Source organism: Pollachius pollachius (assembly GCF_949987615.1).
Source record: "Pollachius pollachius genome assembly, chromosome: 15".
NCBI lineage: Eukaryota > Metazoa > Chordata > Actinopteri > Gadiformes > Gadidae > Pollachius > Pollachius pollachius.
Genome location: NC_136948.1, coordinates 9,083,380 through 9,100,058, shown reverse-complemented (window position 1 = coordinate 9,100,058; position 16,679 = coordinate 9,083,380). Strand labels below are relative to the sequence as shown.

Here is a 16,679-nt window from a genome sequence, read left to right as displayed (position 1 = left end):
AGGTAAAAGGCCAATTGGCAAGTTCGCACCCGCAGTATTCATGTGTCGAGTAAGTATATAATTATAACTATACCTTCATATTAAGTCTTTTTTGGAAAGTAAACAAATCTTACAGCCTTAATATAGCAACATTACGTACAACATGCAAAACCAGTTTGGAATAATGTGATTACCTCTTTAAATGTTACTGCCGTTTGGCACTGGGCTTAAAGCAATGTGATGTCAATGTATTTTTCATAGACTTTGGAAAACTTTTGAGATCTTGTACACATCCATGTTATTGGGGAAATTATCAGTATTATCTTATTTAATGTCTGGACTGCAATGTCTGGACTATTTTACATTACAAAGACATTTAAAAACACAAAAAATGTGTCACTTTATGCAAAAATAATGTATTTCTTATTGTTTAACATGATGTGAACCTTAAAAACATTGAAACACTGAAAGCCAAGGTGAGGCAGCTGCTGGGAATACTCACAAATGCAAGCTTTCAAGTTATTGGCCTATCACACATATCTGTTGATATAGTTGAGGCATCTACACATGTAGCAATAACAAATTTATATAATTAATCTAATACAAGCAGGTCCAGGGTAACATATACCTACTAGCAAGGTAAGAATTGTACCTTGTACAATTTCCATTAAAGAGCATGATGCAAAATGTACACAGTGAAAGAATGATTCAGTCTATATGTGCATGTGTGTGTGTGTGTGTGTGTGTGTGTGTGTGTGTGTGTGTCGATTTTTATTGACTGTTTGTGCTTATGACTGTAGGGCCATTACACTTCTGATTCCTTTAAATTACGCAATTTATTGGATTATCGTTCAACAACTAAATGTGTTTTGGGTTGTGTTTTAATGTAAAACTATTCAATATATAGCAATTTTCAAATTTCTGTTCCTTAACACGACTAAGGGATGAGGTTCCAACATTGTCAACTATATATCAGTAGCCTGGGAACCAGACGAACTTGCGAGCTCATGTTTTATTTACTCTGTCATATGCTTCTGGCTTGCCTACCGTTCATAAAGATTTCCAGCAGACCTTGCACGGGTCGAGCCAATCACAACTGTTTATCTCAAATGGGGCGACTTTGATACGATGAGTTGAGTGCCCTATGGCGCCTATGATGCATTTTAATAAACAACAAAGGCGGCTGCTGCTGATGTGTGTTATAGGTGTTCTGCTCTGATTGCTTGTAGTAATTTGCCCGTGGGAATAACAAATTAACTGAGAGGTTCCAGACTTTGAGAGGTTCCAGACTAAAGGCATTTGCGAATTAGTCTGGGAGGTCATGCTAATATATCAGACACATTATAGCAAAAAGTGGATTCAATGTAATAGTAGGACTCTGATCATGTGACAGGACCGTATCCCTGGAAATGGTGTAGGTTTTACAATTAATCCTATGTTAGAACCGTCCCCGGTCGCTTCTTCACAGGTTACAGGTTCATGTGAACGTGAAATAAAATCTGAACAGCATCTTAAACCATGCACGTTGAAGCGATCATGAGGCTTAATCGTATCTTATCTGGCAGCAAATAGGGATGAGCTTTAAGAAACACGTGATCCACTATTTCATTCATTCAGATTTTGGCCAGATAAGCTATCAAGCGGTTGACAGTGGTCAAAATACTTTAAATGCCCGGTTTTTCAAATTCACTTGGACGTGATGCTGCATAAAAAAGCAGCACATGGTTGAATATAGGCTGAAGCGGCTGAACAATTGGACATACCAGTTTGTGTGTGTGTGTGTGTGTGTGTGTGTGTGTGTGTGTGTGTGTGTGTGTGTGTGTGTGTGTGTGTGTGTGTGTGTGCGTGTGTGTGCGCGCGCGTGTGTGGGTGTGTGTCTGTGTGTGTGTGTGTGTGTTTCTGGACTCTGGAGAGTGCGCGAGAGTGCGTTTGTGAGGATTTAAGGAACATTCAATAATAGAATAACATAATAACTACCAATGCCTGTAATAGGTAAAGGCCCAGTGCTGTTCCATTATTCTGTTATGGTGCGCGCTGATAAGCACTAGCCTATCACACTGTATTTGTACACGTTTAACACCACCATGCCCGTTTGGCCAAAGGCACGTTTATCAAAGGGCACCTTATCCAAGGTGAGAATTAATTTCCGGCCAATGAACACTGAAGGTCATTTTAAGAGGTAACCGTGGTGATAACAACTGGTGGCAATCACCGGCTCGCGATTGCATTCAAGTTTACAATAAAATAGGCTGTATTGATGTTTATGCACTCTTTGTGCTCTAACAAAAAACAGCTTTTGTCTTTAACAGTAAAATCGCCCATAAATGAAAATCAATAGCATCCGAACATTTAAAGTGTGCAGCGGTGAAACAACGTATTGCAATAACGGAAAGGTGTCCCCAATAAATAGTAGTAAATTAAGAAACGTTTAATATAAACGTGTACATTTCGATTCGATTGGTTAATAATAATCAATCATTGCGGCGGTAATTAAATCATTCAAAAAACGAAGAAACTGGGTCCATTCCCACATTTTCACAGAGATGCATTATTAGCTGGAGAGGATTTGGCTGCAAAAGCAGGTACCATGCTCAGCCATGGAGTGCGGGTTTGGGGAAAGCGTCAAATTGCACTCACCATCTCGACAAGCGTGAATCAAAATAGACCTTTCTTTTCATTTCCCCTCTGGATCCTTGTTTTGTTCAAAGACACCGATATATTCCGCATTTGATGAATTCATATCAAATGAACATCTGCGCCGGTCGCCGATGTTGCAATAATGGATTCGGATATGCACATCCATCGTCTTGAAGCCGAGAAACGGCTATACCTTAGAAACCCATCAGCGTTTCTCACCCTCTGCCAACGAATGCAGAAACATATAGGCTCTTAATTGCCCGTTTCAAAAGGGTGCAAAATAGCATCCGGATGCCGCTGCTCTCCCTCCTGGAGAGAAAATGCATCATTTGTGTGTGTGTGAGGAGGACGCCATGAACGCTCAGGGTTGTGATGTGGAATAATTCCCTACTGGCTGCCCATGCGCTACCTTTCTCTGTTTACCGACAAGCCTGCTGCAGGCATAGCGTAGCATCGTAGCATGATGATGAGGATGCTGAGATTCGCCGTCAGCCACGCGCCTTTTCATAGGCTGACATGTGATGGACACTGATGATCAAAAAGCCTAACGTTGTTGGCCGATTTTATGAATTACGATCTGAATAAATGACAGCGGGTCATCGAGACTTTTTATTTTTTCCTCTTCATGAAGTCCTTTCCAAGAGGTGATTGTTGTAAAACACCCGACTGCCGTTCAGTCAGCCGTCACCCCCTTGTGCGACACCTTCTTATAGAAGTGCATAGGCAATTCAAATATCATGTTGATTTTACCGTTGTCGTATTGATTAATAAAGCTAGTATCTCATTACATTATAACATTATATAGTACAAAAACGTGTTCACATATTTTTTTTTATTACTGATCAAAATCCTTTGGATATTTCTGTACAACTGTTCCCACTAGTTATATATTACAATTTAATTTACATTTATTTTTCAGTTTTCTTTGTTTAGCCTTAACATTCATGAATCACTGCAGGATGTTCAGAGTGCAGGACTAATCCTGCCACCTTTGGCGCTCACTCCCAAATATAGCGCCCCATTTGCGCGTTATCTCCAGGTAGACGGCTGGCCGGTTGGGCAGGTAGTCCAGGTACGGCGCCTGGCCGGCTTTGGGCACGGCCATCTCGATTTGAGTGCCCTCGTGCCACTCGTTGAACGACGTTATGGAGATGAAGTGCGGCTTAGCCTGCAACGCTGCGCTCAGGGCGTTCTCGTAGTACTTCCCGTTGATGCGGTTGCGCGTGTTCTGGAAGTTCCACGGCCGCACGCTGGTATCCACGTAGCCGGGCCCCACGCTGGGCACAAACAGCAGGTTGTTGTCCTCGCAGAAGGTCCCGATGGACTCCCAGTTGCGGTGGGTGGAGCCGTAGGAGAAGCCGTTGGTGGCAAAGTAGGTATAGAGGCCGTCGAAGCCGGCCGTGAGGATGTCCCGCTTGTGCTTCTCGTCCACCATCAGGGCAAGGAAGACGGCGTCATAGGGCGTGTCCCGCACGCTGCCGCTCTCCGTGTGCTTCAGCAGCTTGGCCCACTGCTCCGAGTTCAGCAGGTACGAGTCGTACACGTAGAACAGCGGCAGCACCTTGCCACTGGTCGTCGTGTGTCTGAAGAAGGCGGGGTGGCCTCCGTATCTAAAGGCGATAAGCAAACCATAGCATCAACCAAACTATTGCAGAGATGTGAGTGAGACTGAGGTTGGATGGCTGATGTACTCACACGTCGATGATGTACTTGACGTTCTTCAGCATTGACGTCTCATCTCTGTCTCTGTATGGCTCGATGTGGAATGCAACCTGTGTTTAAACGAAATCAAAAGCAAGGTACATGAAGATAAATGGTTGTTATCCGTTTCATTCGCTTTGTGTTTGAATGTGATGGGATAGGTGGGCCGGGCAATATGGAACATTTCAATTATAATCTAAAATCCTTTTGAATTGTTGTTTAAGACAATTTAAACTTAAGCTAGTTTCCTTGCGCTCTAATATTTCAAACCTAACATTTTGATAACTTTAAGGGCATATTTTTACTCATCGTAATTAATTTAGACCATGAAACTGTGTTTCACCATTCACCGATATCTTAATTTCATGACAATACAATGCCATTCAAAGACAATAAACGATAACATTGTATTACTGTTGGTATTGTATAGACCTTAACATGGTATTTATGTGCCGCGTCCATCAGCATAGCTACTATGTCGTCTATAGGCTCCCCATTGTCATCTTTCATTCCAGGTGGGTACCATGACACAGCAATAACACCTGAGGAAAGACAACACAACAGAACTGCAGTAAGAAGATGTGCCCAAGTTTTGTCAATCACATAGGCATGGACAGACTGCCCCAGCTGAATTATGATCCAAAAACCAGCCGATGTGTGTCTTACCAATTGCTGCGGTCCGTAGTTGCTGCATGTGGGCCTCTAGAACCGAAGGGTCCCGAGAACTGTACGCCCCCAAAGCTGGGTAGAAGTTGGCCCCGATGTCGCCCGGTGGGGAGTGCCTCCCTTGGGGATATGCCTGCGCCACTTTGGAATCCCAGTGGGGCATCTGAGGGTGGTCCCAGTGGATGTATTTGCCATCGAACTTTGGGTTTCCGTACCATATGTAGTAGAAGGCATGGAGGTTGTAGTTTGGGGGAGAAAACTTCTTCAGTATTGCTTCCAGTTGAGCATCCCTTTCCGCCTCTAGGGGGTCATCCACTTTTGTCTGCACGGATTTCAAGTCAGCCTTGTTTTCAACTCCGTCGATGTGTGGGAATAGTTCATGAGCACCGGGCAGATCAAATGGATTTTCTGTTGGTGCATGGGTCTTTAAAACCAATGTTACAATGAAAACTAGTAATAACAACCCTAGGGATAGGATACAAGTTCTGCGCCTCAACCTTGCCATACTTCACTTGCTTGGAGCTATAAACTCCCCATCCCTGAGACGGATCAGCTGGGGTAGCCAGAACCTCCCCAACGGGATGTTGTCCGAGCCGGGACCTGGAAGATAACGTTAGCCTACATCAGCAGCGGACGAAAGCAGTTGCGGCAATGGGCGGGATGGACATTATTGACTAAACGAAGTCCATAAATTAAGACAAGAAAATTGCATAGGTTTAAAACGTAATAGTTTGATAAGTTTTGTTCAATTTACCTGGGATGACGTGTTCAACGATTGACTTTAGACTTGTTAAACATCAGCATTGACACATGGTTTGCATGGATTTTGAATACGACGAAGAATCAGGATAGGATGGCGCATGTTTTCGCCACATGAATACCGTGTCCTCCATATGCTTTATCTTAATACTATAAGCGAGAACTCATAAATTATTCTTATACGATGCAGCAGACTGGGGGCAACGTTCACTTCTGGTATCTGCGGTTGAATACTGATCTCCAAGAGGTTTGTGTACGAATGAACAACTCGTCAAAAGCAGTTTATAGCCTATCCGTATAGCATAGAGATTTGGTCATGCGTACAGCGAACAGTCAACGACGTCCACTGTGTTCTTGTGTGAGTCGACAGCCAGATGTGACTCGCCCCCAGTCGTTCCGGAGGATGCATTGCATACAAGCAAACGCGACTATCAATAAACTAACAGATCTTGATTTGAAAAAATGTATCAAAATACAGTTCAATGTATGTCGCAATGACACAGATGTGATATTCTACGCAAGTGTTAATCTGTGGATATACTTTAGCACTGGCCTAATTAGTGGGTGATTAATCCAGGAAAATTTACTTTACTGTCTGGTACTAGCATACGCTTGCCATGGCCTAGTAACACATTTCACGATGTAATTTGAAGCAATAGTTCCCAAAAGATGCGGTTAGACATCAGTGATTCTAAAAATCTTAGTTAATTTAACAAAACATCAAACTCAGACACAAATGAGGCAATACTGAATTTAGTTTTATTTTATTTCATTCAGACCTTCAAACCAACTAGTACAAACAACGTTTCGTAACACTTCAAAGTTTATACTATATTTATTATGAATTGAATAAAGTGAAAAAGTAAACAACGTGAAGAGTACATACCAAATAAAAGTGAAGTCAACCAAGCAAAATTTAAACAAGGCAACCGTTTCACACAAAAGGATATCACCGCATCATGTTAACTCGAATATTAAATGTGAACCTGGCTTATGTCACGATTAAATAAACAAACACCTCCTTATGATCTTTTTGATGCAGCATCTCAATTCTGTTTATGCTATAACTTGGAAGTTGCTGGTCGATGAAAAAACATGTCATGTACTGGCGATTGTTAAACACCAGGTGGCATTACTATCACAGAGTGACAGCTGTCACTTCCTCCCATTCCCTAGTGCTGATTCTTTGCTAAGACGTCCAATTCTCACATCAGATCCTCAAAACAAAAAAAAACAAAAATATGACCATCACATCCTCAGGTAATGCAGTGTTGTCTGCATGCAGTACAACATTGAGTAAATATTGCATATGTTCTTCTGAATCGTTGCCATTTATGCATCTTATAATAAAGCAAGTAATCAAACCTGCAGGGCATGCTGTTATTTTGATCTACCCAGATACATGAAAAAAAAAAGAAGCACAACACATGGCACTGTAGGCAAAGGATCATTGTACTCGGCCAGTTTGACTCGACAGAAAAGAGTAAAAATTGTATCAACCACTGAATAACCATACCATGAAAAATAGGAGTCAAAACCCTGTGGAAGCATGAAACGCCTCAACATCACCCAAACCAAAGATTTGCCAGCTTGTTTACTTTCAGTAACTGAAACGCGCACCACATAACCGACGTGAGGAGGGGGGGATCTCATTAGCAAGACGTGGGGAGAGTGTCAGTGCCACCCCTGTGTCAGAAGTGGCAAGGAGTGTGGTGGAGGACTCCAGACACAGAGAGGCACAAAAGGGGGGCGGGGCGGTGGCCATTGTGTTTGTGTTCATTTATGTACGCTGCCAGCAGCAACAGCAAACCATTAAACATGTGCTTCGTTACAACCCAGCTCTCGTCACATTCTGTTAAATCAACACAATGGTCAAATATCTCAAGTGTGCATTTGCTCCAACAAACGTTAGCGTGCCTTAAAGACACACACGAAGACAGTCCCGCACACGTATCAACTGTTAGTGATACCATAACTGTTTATTAGTTTGTGTATGCCCCGTGTGTTAAACGCCACAGTGTGTTGTTAAGCAGAAATCTACAAATAATTGCGGAAGCTTCTTGCTGCGCTCAGAGAGATTGAGGCAAAACAAAAGCCACCGTATGTTTATACTGTTCAAAAGGGTCAAGAAACATCTCTGCCTTTTCCCCCTTTCATCCTCTTTAAAAAGAAAGCGTCACCTTTAAATAATGCAGAACCTCAGAAAGCCTCGAATTACATTGCAAGGATAACCACAAGTATCCTTTTTTAATGTTATATGTATAATATAAAAAATACCAACAGAGAGGCAAAACAAAAAAAATAGAAATAATAATACATTGGTCACAGCAAATTTATGTACACATACATATTAAGAAAAGAGCCGTCAGTGGGGTTTGGAGAAGGGGAGAAGGTTGTGGAGGTGGTAATGGTTAAACCCTGTATTCCTTCTACACAGGGATGGGGGGGGGGGGGGGAGAGTTGTGGTGGAGGAACCAGAGAGGCTGTGGTGGTCATGTGGGGGTACAGGAAGGGGGAGCCAAGGGAACGCCTGGTGTTCACCTCTTCTTGGGCGGCTGGGCGGTGCGGGGTGGGGTCACCGGCCGTCCCGAGCTGACGCCGCTGTACTGGTACTTGGCCTTCTTCTCAGAGGGCTTCAGGATCTACAGAACAAAAACGACCACGGGGTAAGAAGACCGTCTGTAGGATGACTACAATCTGAGTTTCCGTGTATCGTAATTCGCCTAACAGACTAAATCTCTGGATTATTCCCTAATCTCCACTGTCCAATCAGTGGATCCCATAAGGATGTCTTTTAGTAGTTCGGCCATCACACATTTACATAGGACACCACCATATGGCCACACTTGACAAACGGGATCGGCTAGTCGGAAGGTTGTGTCTGCCATTAACAGCCGCCGTCGTCTTTCATGCCGCTCAAGCAGATCGGCTGTTCAAATTCCCCAATGCTCCTTGACCGCGATACCGCCCGATGCCCAGGTGATCTAGCCTCAGCTCGAGCATTAGGAAAACTATTGAGCCCTATAAGGTGTTCTACTTCCTTCTTATTGTAGAATTGATGAGAAGAAGCAGTGATAAAGCAGGGGCACCTGGAACGAGCACATGAGGGATTCGTCCACGCTCATCATGCCCCCGGCGTTGTCAAACTCCCCGCAGTAGTTGGGAGCCGAGAACAGAGTCACCAGCTGGCGTTTGGCAAAGAACTCGTAGCCGTCCTCCACCACCTGAGAGGAGAAGGATGCATGACATTTAAAACGCTGGAAAATATAGGAGATGGGAGAGGAGATTGGTGGAATGGGATACACAGATAACTTGACGAATCAGGAGGACTTGTGCGTATGCGGTTGTTGATTAAGCCAACCACATTCCGAGTTCATAACCATAGGTTGGAACCGCACCAACCCATGTGCCTTCATCAAGTTATGGATCCTCACTGTGATAGACATTAAAGTGCCATCAACATCACCAAACATGTTTCAAAGTTGGTACTACATGCAACGCCAGCGTGATCCAAAGCACACAGACAATCCCCTGAGCCACGGCGGCCTGTATGTCCTGTCCGTTGCCTGGGTTACCTGGTGAGCTCGGCAGATGAGGTCCAGGTCGTGGCGGTTGAGGAACTTGCTGACCACGTCAGCCCCGAAAGTGAACGAGACCCCGCGGTCGTTCTCCCCCCAGCCCTGCACGTCCTTGTCGGGGTCCGACCACAGCAGGTCACACAGCAGGCCTAGGACACGCACAGGGAACTTCATTATAGGGCTGTGCAATCAATCCAATTTTGATCTTGATTTTGATTTTTTGGGTCAAACGATCTCAAAACTAATATAAAATCGAGTTGAAACTTTTAAACCTTTTTTAAGTTCACAGTTACAAAATGATTTTTTTTGGAGAGGAATGCTGAATAAATGCATCTTGTTTTCAAACCAAAAAGATAATCGTTTGAATAATCGTGATTTCATTATTGACCAAAATAATCGTGATTATGATTTTTAATCCAGCAGCCCTACTTCATTATAAGGAATACAAAAAGGGGCAACGTGGATGCATCACTAATCATGACTATGCTAAAACATAATTTTGTTATTTTTGTTCTGGACAAAAGCTTGGCATGCATCAGGGGGGGGGGAACAGATATTCTACCTGTATCGGGCACATCTGTTGGCCTCATGATCCTGCGAATCTGTTCCATGGATTGCAAATCCGGTGACAGCCCTAGAAGAGCAACGTACGAGACAAAACAAGGTTGAGGTTGGATCACTGGTTCGGCCAAGCGCTTAACAATAGAGTCAAGGTCGGATACCATCCCATCGGCCCTGTCGTCTGCTCACCTCCATGGCAGCAGAAGATCTTCTCGTCGATGATGGCAGCAATGGGAAGGCAATTAAAACAATCGGTGAAGGTCTTCCACAATTTGATGTTGAACCTGCGCTTACCTATAGAATAAAAAGAAGATAGGCTTCAAAAGCAGGTCAATATTTGTCACTTTGAATTTTGAGGTTAGCGTGCATTTTCAATGTATACATTTTACACGCATGCCTACGGGCATTAGGCAGGTCCACTCTCCGTTGCAGTGGTGCTATTCATGACTCACACTCGTCGTAGAAGCCGTAGATGCGGTTGATGGAGGCACACTCGTGGTTGCCCCTGAGCAGGAAGAAGTTCTCTGGGTATTTGATCTTGTAGGCCAGCAGCAGGCAGATGGTCTCCAGGGACTGCTTGCCCCGGTCCACGTAGTCCCCCAGGAACAGGTAGTTGGCTTCTGGGGGGAGCCCTCCGTACTCAAACAGCCTCAGCAGGTCTGTGTACTGCCCGTGGATGTCACCTGAGGGGAGGATAGGAGAGGGAGGTTAAGGGTGGGGGTCCAGGAGTTAACTTGTGCATTGAGGGTATGGGGGGAGGGGGGTGCGTGTAGTGGTTTAGTCTGATGGCTCTCAGACTAAACGATGGAATACGGTTGCCATCAGCTACTGGGCGACAAGCAGAGAAAATACAAGACAGGATAGGGGTCATTCAAAATAGCCAGCCTAGGCAGAGTCCACAACAGAAGTACACCATGCTGTGTGTTCAGCAGTACAGAACGAACAAATCCAACTACAAAAAGGTCACACTGCCCAAAATTACAAAATTGTCGTTTAGCTCTAAACAGTAGCCAAGAGAGGCAAAATTAGCTGCTGTAAATTCAACCGCATCAATGCCAGGACACAGGGGACATGAAGTGGAGCAGGAGAATCCTCTTAAAATTCAGGTTACCGCTTGCACGTATATATGAGCTCACACCTCTCAATCACCTGACCCCCCCCATCTCATGAACAAAACCCCACCAGTCAGTGTTTTGGTGCATGAAATTGAACCTGTGTAAAAGGTAACAACACATGGGTGTGGGCTGGGGGGGCGTTGGAAGAGGCCCTTCCTGATAACCCAGCCACGACCTGCTTCCTTTTATATCTCCTTGCACCATTTAAGACCTGCTCTAATTTGGGCTCCAGAAGGGCCCAGGTGCAGAGAGCATCACCACATACATTAAGGTGGTAGGAAATGGAAAGGAAAGGGCAGAACCATAAGCTCCAACAGAATATTCGGTACACGGTTTCAGTGCCTGTATAATAATATATATATATATATATATAATATGTCTACAGACTGCACACATGTGAACAGTGTTGTGCATTAACATTTGACGAGTTAAAAAGATGACAACCTATGATTTTGTCTCTAATTCCAGACAAACATTTAAATGGTCTTAAATCGCACTATACTGTAGGTTTCAACCAACAAGACCTAACCGTTTTTTGCTCTGCTGCAACCATTTTGTCTGTAAAGTAGACAGACAAGTGATTTTTTATAAAAGACGTACAACACAGACTTTGTAGCCAATGGCAAGCCCTTTTTGCATTCAACATTTCAGAAAGAAAGAACAGAAAGTTTGGTTCCGTTTTGTGAACAGCTTGTGAATGGGGTTGTGAACAGTTGCCCATCACTTTCATTATAGAGTCTGCCAACGAGTTTAACACTATTTTCTGATGAGTCCGCCATGGTGGTTCAGCGATCCAATCACAATGAACCCCCCACGGTAGCCTGTTTGACCCGAGAACCATACACTCCAATGCGCCTTTGGAGGAGTCAGACCCGTCACTCAACACAGCCTGGCGTGATCGGAAACTCAAGAGTGCCATTTAAACAGTGAGCATCACCCCAGCCCTGGCTATACGGTGTAATGTTTGGCCCGTGGAAGACCTGACGTTTTGCCCTTCATTGCAGTGACCGATAAAGCAAGTTGGTAAACCGGTTTAATTCCAAAGCAGTGTTCACACCAAAAGCACCTTTTCAAGTCTTGCTACTTGTGCGAGTTGTCTGCACCAACCACAAGCACTTACTCGCAAAGAACAAGGGTCTTACCTCGAGTTAACACCAACGTTTCTTTCAGCCAGCCCTTGCCTAGATGACCCCTATTGTGGCCCTCTACTTTTTGTTTCCAGTTCAAATATTTCACCTCAGGCGAAAACATGAAATTAGCGTGCTTGGGGCGCCCCATTTGTACAGGAAATTTGCATCCATTTGCGGAAAGAGGTCACCCTTTCTCTTCTCAAATGGGCTTAATTCTCACATTGCTATCACTTAAAAAGGAAAACATGTTTGAGGGCCTGTTGTTGAAGTGTCAGTGCCAGGAAAGTTTGACGTGTGAAACGGAGAGTTTCAGAAAGCAGAGAGCAGAAACCGATAGGACACACCACAGTGAATTATTGAAGACACTTTATGCAGTGTACAAGGTCAGCATGAGATTAACAGGAACACATCACCCCCGGCGTGGCTTAGAGGCAGCCAACCCAAGCAGGGTTAGAAGTTCATCAATAACAATGCAAAGGCCGGGGAGGAAACACTGATCCCCCCGAACAACAAAAACACATTAGGCTGATTCAATTTTTTTTTATCGGTTATGCCCATTGCTAATTAAACCGCACGGAAATTGAAGATGATGAATAGCAGGCTATCAATATGATTAGGGCCACCAGCTAAACAGCCATTAACGGTTGTTAACGTTAATTGACCATTAACAAAAGGAGCCATATTTCAGACAGCTAGCTACCCACAGCAATGCCTTGAAGCTGGCATCCAGGGACTGGAACTGTTTATTAGCCTAGTCACCGTCTGAGGGAAGCACCCTGTGCCCAAATGAAAGCCAAGATGGGCCGGGCACTCCATTGTAGGGGCAAGAACAGGTCTGTAGGGAAGCTGGTAAATAAATGAACAGGGTCAACAGAGCTGAGTGAGGAGCGCTGCGTCACCACTCTGGAGAAGAGGGATAAGGGCGCCAGAGTGTTCTGGTAGCAAAAAAAAAAAAGGGCTAAAGAAAGACCCATATTGTGACAAACGAAAAGTGGGGGTCAAGATACTGCGCTGTCTGCAGTTCAGCCAGCGAGACACGCAGCAGCAGCAGTCCAAGTTAACATGCACACACATGTTATGTCAGTGTTGAAGTACCTTTAAATGTCCCCTTTGCCCTCTTTACATCTGCAGAGTACATGAGGGCTCATAAGTCAAGTGAGCAATTGTGACTTAATCTGGCCTAGGCACAGGATGTGTTACGTGGGGGCGGGTTACATCATCCTGTCAGATCGGAGCTGCATCAAAGCAGTGGTTTGTTACTGCCGGCCCTGGAGATTTGGCTGCATGCTGGTGAGAGCACTGGGGACGTTGTTTACTCGATGCTGCCCTAGCCTGTGTATCGTCAGCGAATGCAATACAACTGCTCCAAAAACACATTTGCGTAAAAGCTGCAGCCAACAGAACTAAATAACAGAAAAAGGGAGGGTGTGAGATAATGAATTCAATAGCCACATCATACTACTAAAACAAATGAGGAATTAGGCTTGAAGGGATACTAATGCTCATAAGCTGTGGTGGATGGAGAGGGATATAATGGGGCATACGATCTTAAGAGTCCTGTGAATACATTTTGCATTTGATTCAATAAGTAAAATGGAATATTCTTACAATGCCGAATGCAGCATGGAAGCTGCCAGACCTGCCAAGTTTCTTTATTGACTGGCAAATAATTAAGTGATTTACAGCCAGATGTCATCACGCCTGTATATTTTCTTCTTTCTTTTATAATGGAATAAGTATAAAATATGGTATTACATGAGGTGGCTACTTTGTGTAGCCTGGATGGGCAATTTCACAGATACTTCGATGTCTAACCCTAACAAAAGATTCACAGGCTTTAAATTGGTTTACATTGAACATATATTTAGAAACTTTTTGTATTGACAATGTGCACCTTCCATTTACCTTGGTAATCACATGGAGGATATATCAACTAAATACATGTTTAATACTGTGCATGTGTCGGAACAGCATTGAGACAAACAGTGAATGGTAGGAGAATGACGTATGGCGTTACTGACCACAGATCTTGAGCGGGGCCTCCAGCTCCAGCAGGATGGGCTGGCTGAGGAAGATCTCTCTGGACTTGATGCAGAGGCCCCTCACCTCGGCCTCCGTCATCTGGACGATCTTGCCCGGTCGACATCCTCGCACTGGAGAGCACAGAGGAGGACGCGTTTGGCATTAAAGCTGCATCAGGGGCCGTTAAAGTTAAAAACATTAAAACACAGGAACTGCACCACCAGTGGTTTAACTCTTTGCATTGCAATTACCCTTTCTGATCGGCTCAGGAAAAACCCGATGCAGAGTGATACTGCTTGCTACAAACCTATCTGAAGTGAAATCCCCAGGACAAATCTGATCAAATCAAAACGGTGAATACAATTACCACCTTTATCCATATACTCTCATGGAGATTGGATTTAAGTGTTTGTTTCCCTTTAGCAACAACAACTCAAGCTCCATCTGGACTTGATTATGCTTGGAACACAAATATACCTCATTCCAACAACAAACTTTAGTGAAGTTTGTAAATCCTATACTAAGCTAAACCATGTGAACTTGATGAAACTACAGACTATTATGCCTGGAGCATGAGAGAAGACTACTTCTTTATCCGTCGCAGCGTGGGTGTGTTTGGTTGTTTTATCTGCAATGCGAGAACACTCCCACCTGCAAGCCCTCCACGTGGGGCTCAGAGTGCAGATGATAAAGGGAGGCAACAACATTGAGAGTGTGGGCTGCTCAACTTTTAAATAGGAATCGGTCATAGTGAGAGATTTTAAGCCGGAAGAGAAAAAATAAAGTTAATCAGGAGTCTAAAATATAAATCGGTATTCGGAGGAGCCACAACATTATGGCTTATATTTAGATTGTGTTTCCAAGAAAGTTTGTTTGTTTAGCCATCTGATAATTATGTGTTCAAACCCAACAGTAACATAATCCTATCCTCTGCCTCGTTTGAAACTGCCTGAGAAAAATTATGAACTTGCCCTGTTTAGGGAGAGTTCTGTAGCAGACTTCATTGAACTGATTAAGGCTGTTTGTTCATTGAATCAGCAATATCTTGATTTCTGAATAACTGCTGGTGTTAATTAAATTAAATTCCACATAGATTTTTTAGGCAGGCACATCCATGTAGGATCTTCACCAATTTTGGCTTTATTTAGACCAATGGTTATTCACAAGAAACGATCCAGATGGGCCCAGACGGAAAAATGTTAAGCATGTCAGAAGCGTCATTGGTGATTACTCGAGAGAATTTTAGTACTATAAGATCTAAATAAAAGTAAATATACTCTAACCTAGGCCATTGAAAACTGTTTGCCACATCTCGTATGAGGAAAAATGGTGGCAGTTTCAAACAACAATAATCTCCACATATGACAGGTCATTTCACGATTACCACCAAAACTATTCTAAACTTCCGAAATGGGGACGGACGTTGCGATGTGACGTCACGATGTACACGCCATATCGTTTGTCCATCGGGGCGGCAGAGCTGATCGTTCAACTTTGATCGCAAAGACTTGACACGTATGAGCGGTAGACGTCAGCAATCCAATACATTAACACGGGATCCCTAGAGCAACCATAGTAATATCCACAGATTCAATGCGAATACCTGATAATAAAGTATGGATAACTGGAGGAGTTGTGCGGCTAACGCTTCACCCCTCAAAACTGAGTGATGCAACGCTACCAGTCACCAGAGGTTCACTTTTTTTTTCATGCTTGACTTTAAGACATACACTAGGAAAAGGTTAACACGACACGGTATATGTTATGCTATGTTTAGTTATATTGGCATGCAAACTACCACTAAAACCGCGCAGAAAACATCGGGTCATACATAACAGGGGACGAAGGAAAAATAAAGTTGAACCCTCAGCGAAATAAAAACGATACAGGTTGAGTCATTGGGTGCTACGTGTTGCACTAATAAATACATCATACTGTAGGTGTTCACCGTTAAAACGTTATTTTTATAAACATGTCAGGCTAACATTAGCCCAAACTAGCCTAGGCGAAACAACGCAGCTAGTAGTAGAAAGGCTGGCAATCGCCATCTAATTTAAACACTTTCCACAAAAATATAATTTTCGGGAGACAGCAGATGTGACCAATAGAGCCATCATTGTTAAATGTGTGTGACAGATAGCCAGAGACGCGGATCTACTGGGTTTAAAAGAACACTTACCTTCTAAAAGGCGAGAGATGATGCTGTCCACATTCAACTCGCCCTCCGCCATCTTTCAACTGATATTTAGAGTAATGTGGACGCGGTCAACTTTATGGTGCGTCGGTAGGGGGCGTTGTTCTGCCAAACAAGGATCTTTGGCCTGTTGATTTATCGTGGCACGCAGCGAGGAGAGAGCAAACCTTATAGGGTATGGTGCAGCAGACCTGGGCCAACAGAAAAATGTATTTATTTTTTTCTTCCTCAGATATAGGGAAGCGGTTACATACTGTAGCCATTAAGGAATGTGTGCGTAATAGAGCATCTACTGGCAATTCATATATTTCAGGAAAATAAAGTCATTACTGTGCTA

The 16,679-nt window shown here is 43.7% G+C and overlaps 2 protein-coding genes across 2 annotated transcripts; both read right to left on the bottom strand.

Moving 5' to 3' along the window:
• Positions 1-3,402: 3,402 nt before the first annotated feature.
• manea (mannosidase, endo-alpha) lies at positions 3,403-5,951 on the bottom strand. Its single transcript, XM_079751750.1, has 5 exons — positions 5,738-5,951; positions 4,984-5,583; positions 4,750-4,859; positions 4,312-4,388; positions 3,403-4,226 (listed from the first exon to the last, which is right to left on the bottom strand). Exons 2-5 carry the CDS (start codon positions 5,486-5,488, stop codon positions 3,593-3,595), a joined length of 1,326 nt encoding a protein of 441 aa, XP_079607876.1. The 5' UTR covers positions 5,489-5,583; positions 5,738-5,951; the 3' UTR covers positions 3,403-3,592.
• Positions 5,952-6,479: 528 nt separating this feature from the next.
• LOC307086835 (serine/threonine-protein phosphatase PP1-beta catalytic subunit) lies at positions 6,480-16,379 on the bottom strand (the record flags this gene model as incomplete). The annotated part of the gene is made up of 8 exons (XM_079752184.1): positions 6,480-8,384; positions 8,832-8,966; positions 9,318-9,469; positions 9,883-9,954; positions 10,071-10,175; positions 10,334-10,564; positions 14,148-14,279; positions 16,328-16,379. 8 exons carry the CDS (start codon positions 16,377-16,379, stop codon positions 8,280-8,282), a joined length of 984 nt encoding a protein of 327 aa, XP_079608310.1. The 3' UTR covers positions 6,480-8,279.
• Positions 16,380-16,679: the final 300 nt, after the last annotated feature.

Bases quoted from the DNA above. Each gene is read 5' to 3' on its own strand.
- manea (XM_079751750.1), bottom strand. From the start codon at position 5,488: ATGGCAAGGTTGAGGCGCAGAACTTGTATCCTATCCCTAGGGTTGTTA. The intron at 4,860-4,983 runs GTAAGACACACA...GTCTTTCCTCAG, and splicing joins ACTACGGACCGCAGCAATTG to GTGTTATTGCTGTGTCATGG. The intron at 4,227-4,311 runs GTGAGTACATCA...TATCGCCTTTAG, and splicing joins GTCAAGTACATCATCGACGT to ATACGGAGGCCACCCCGCCT.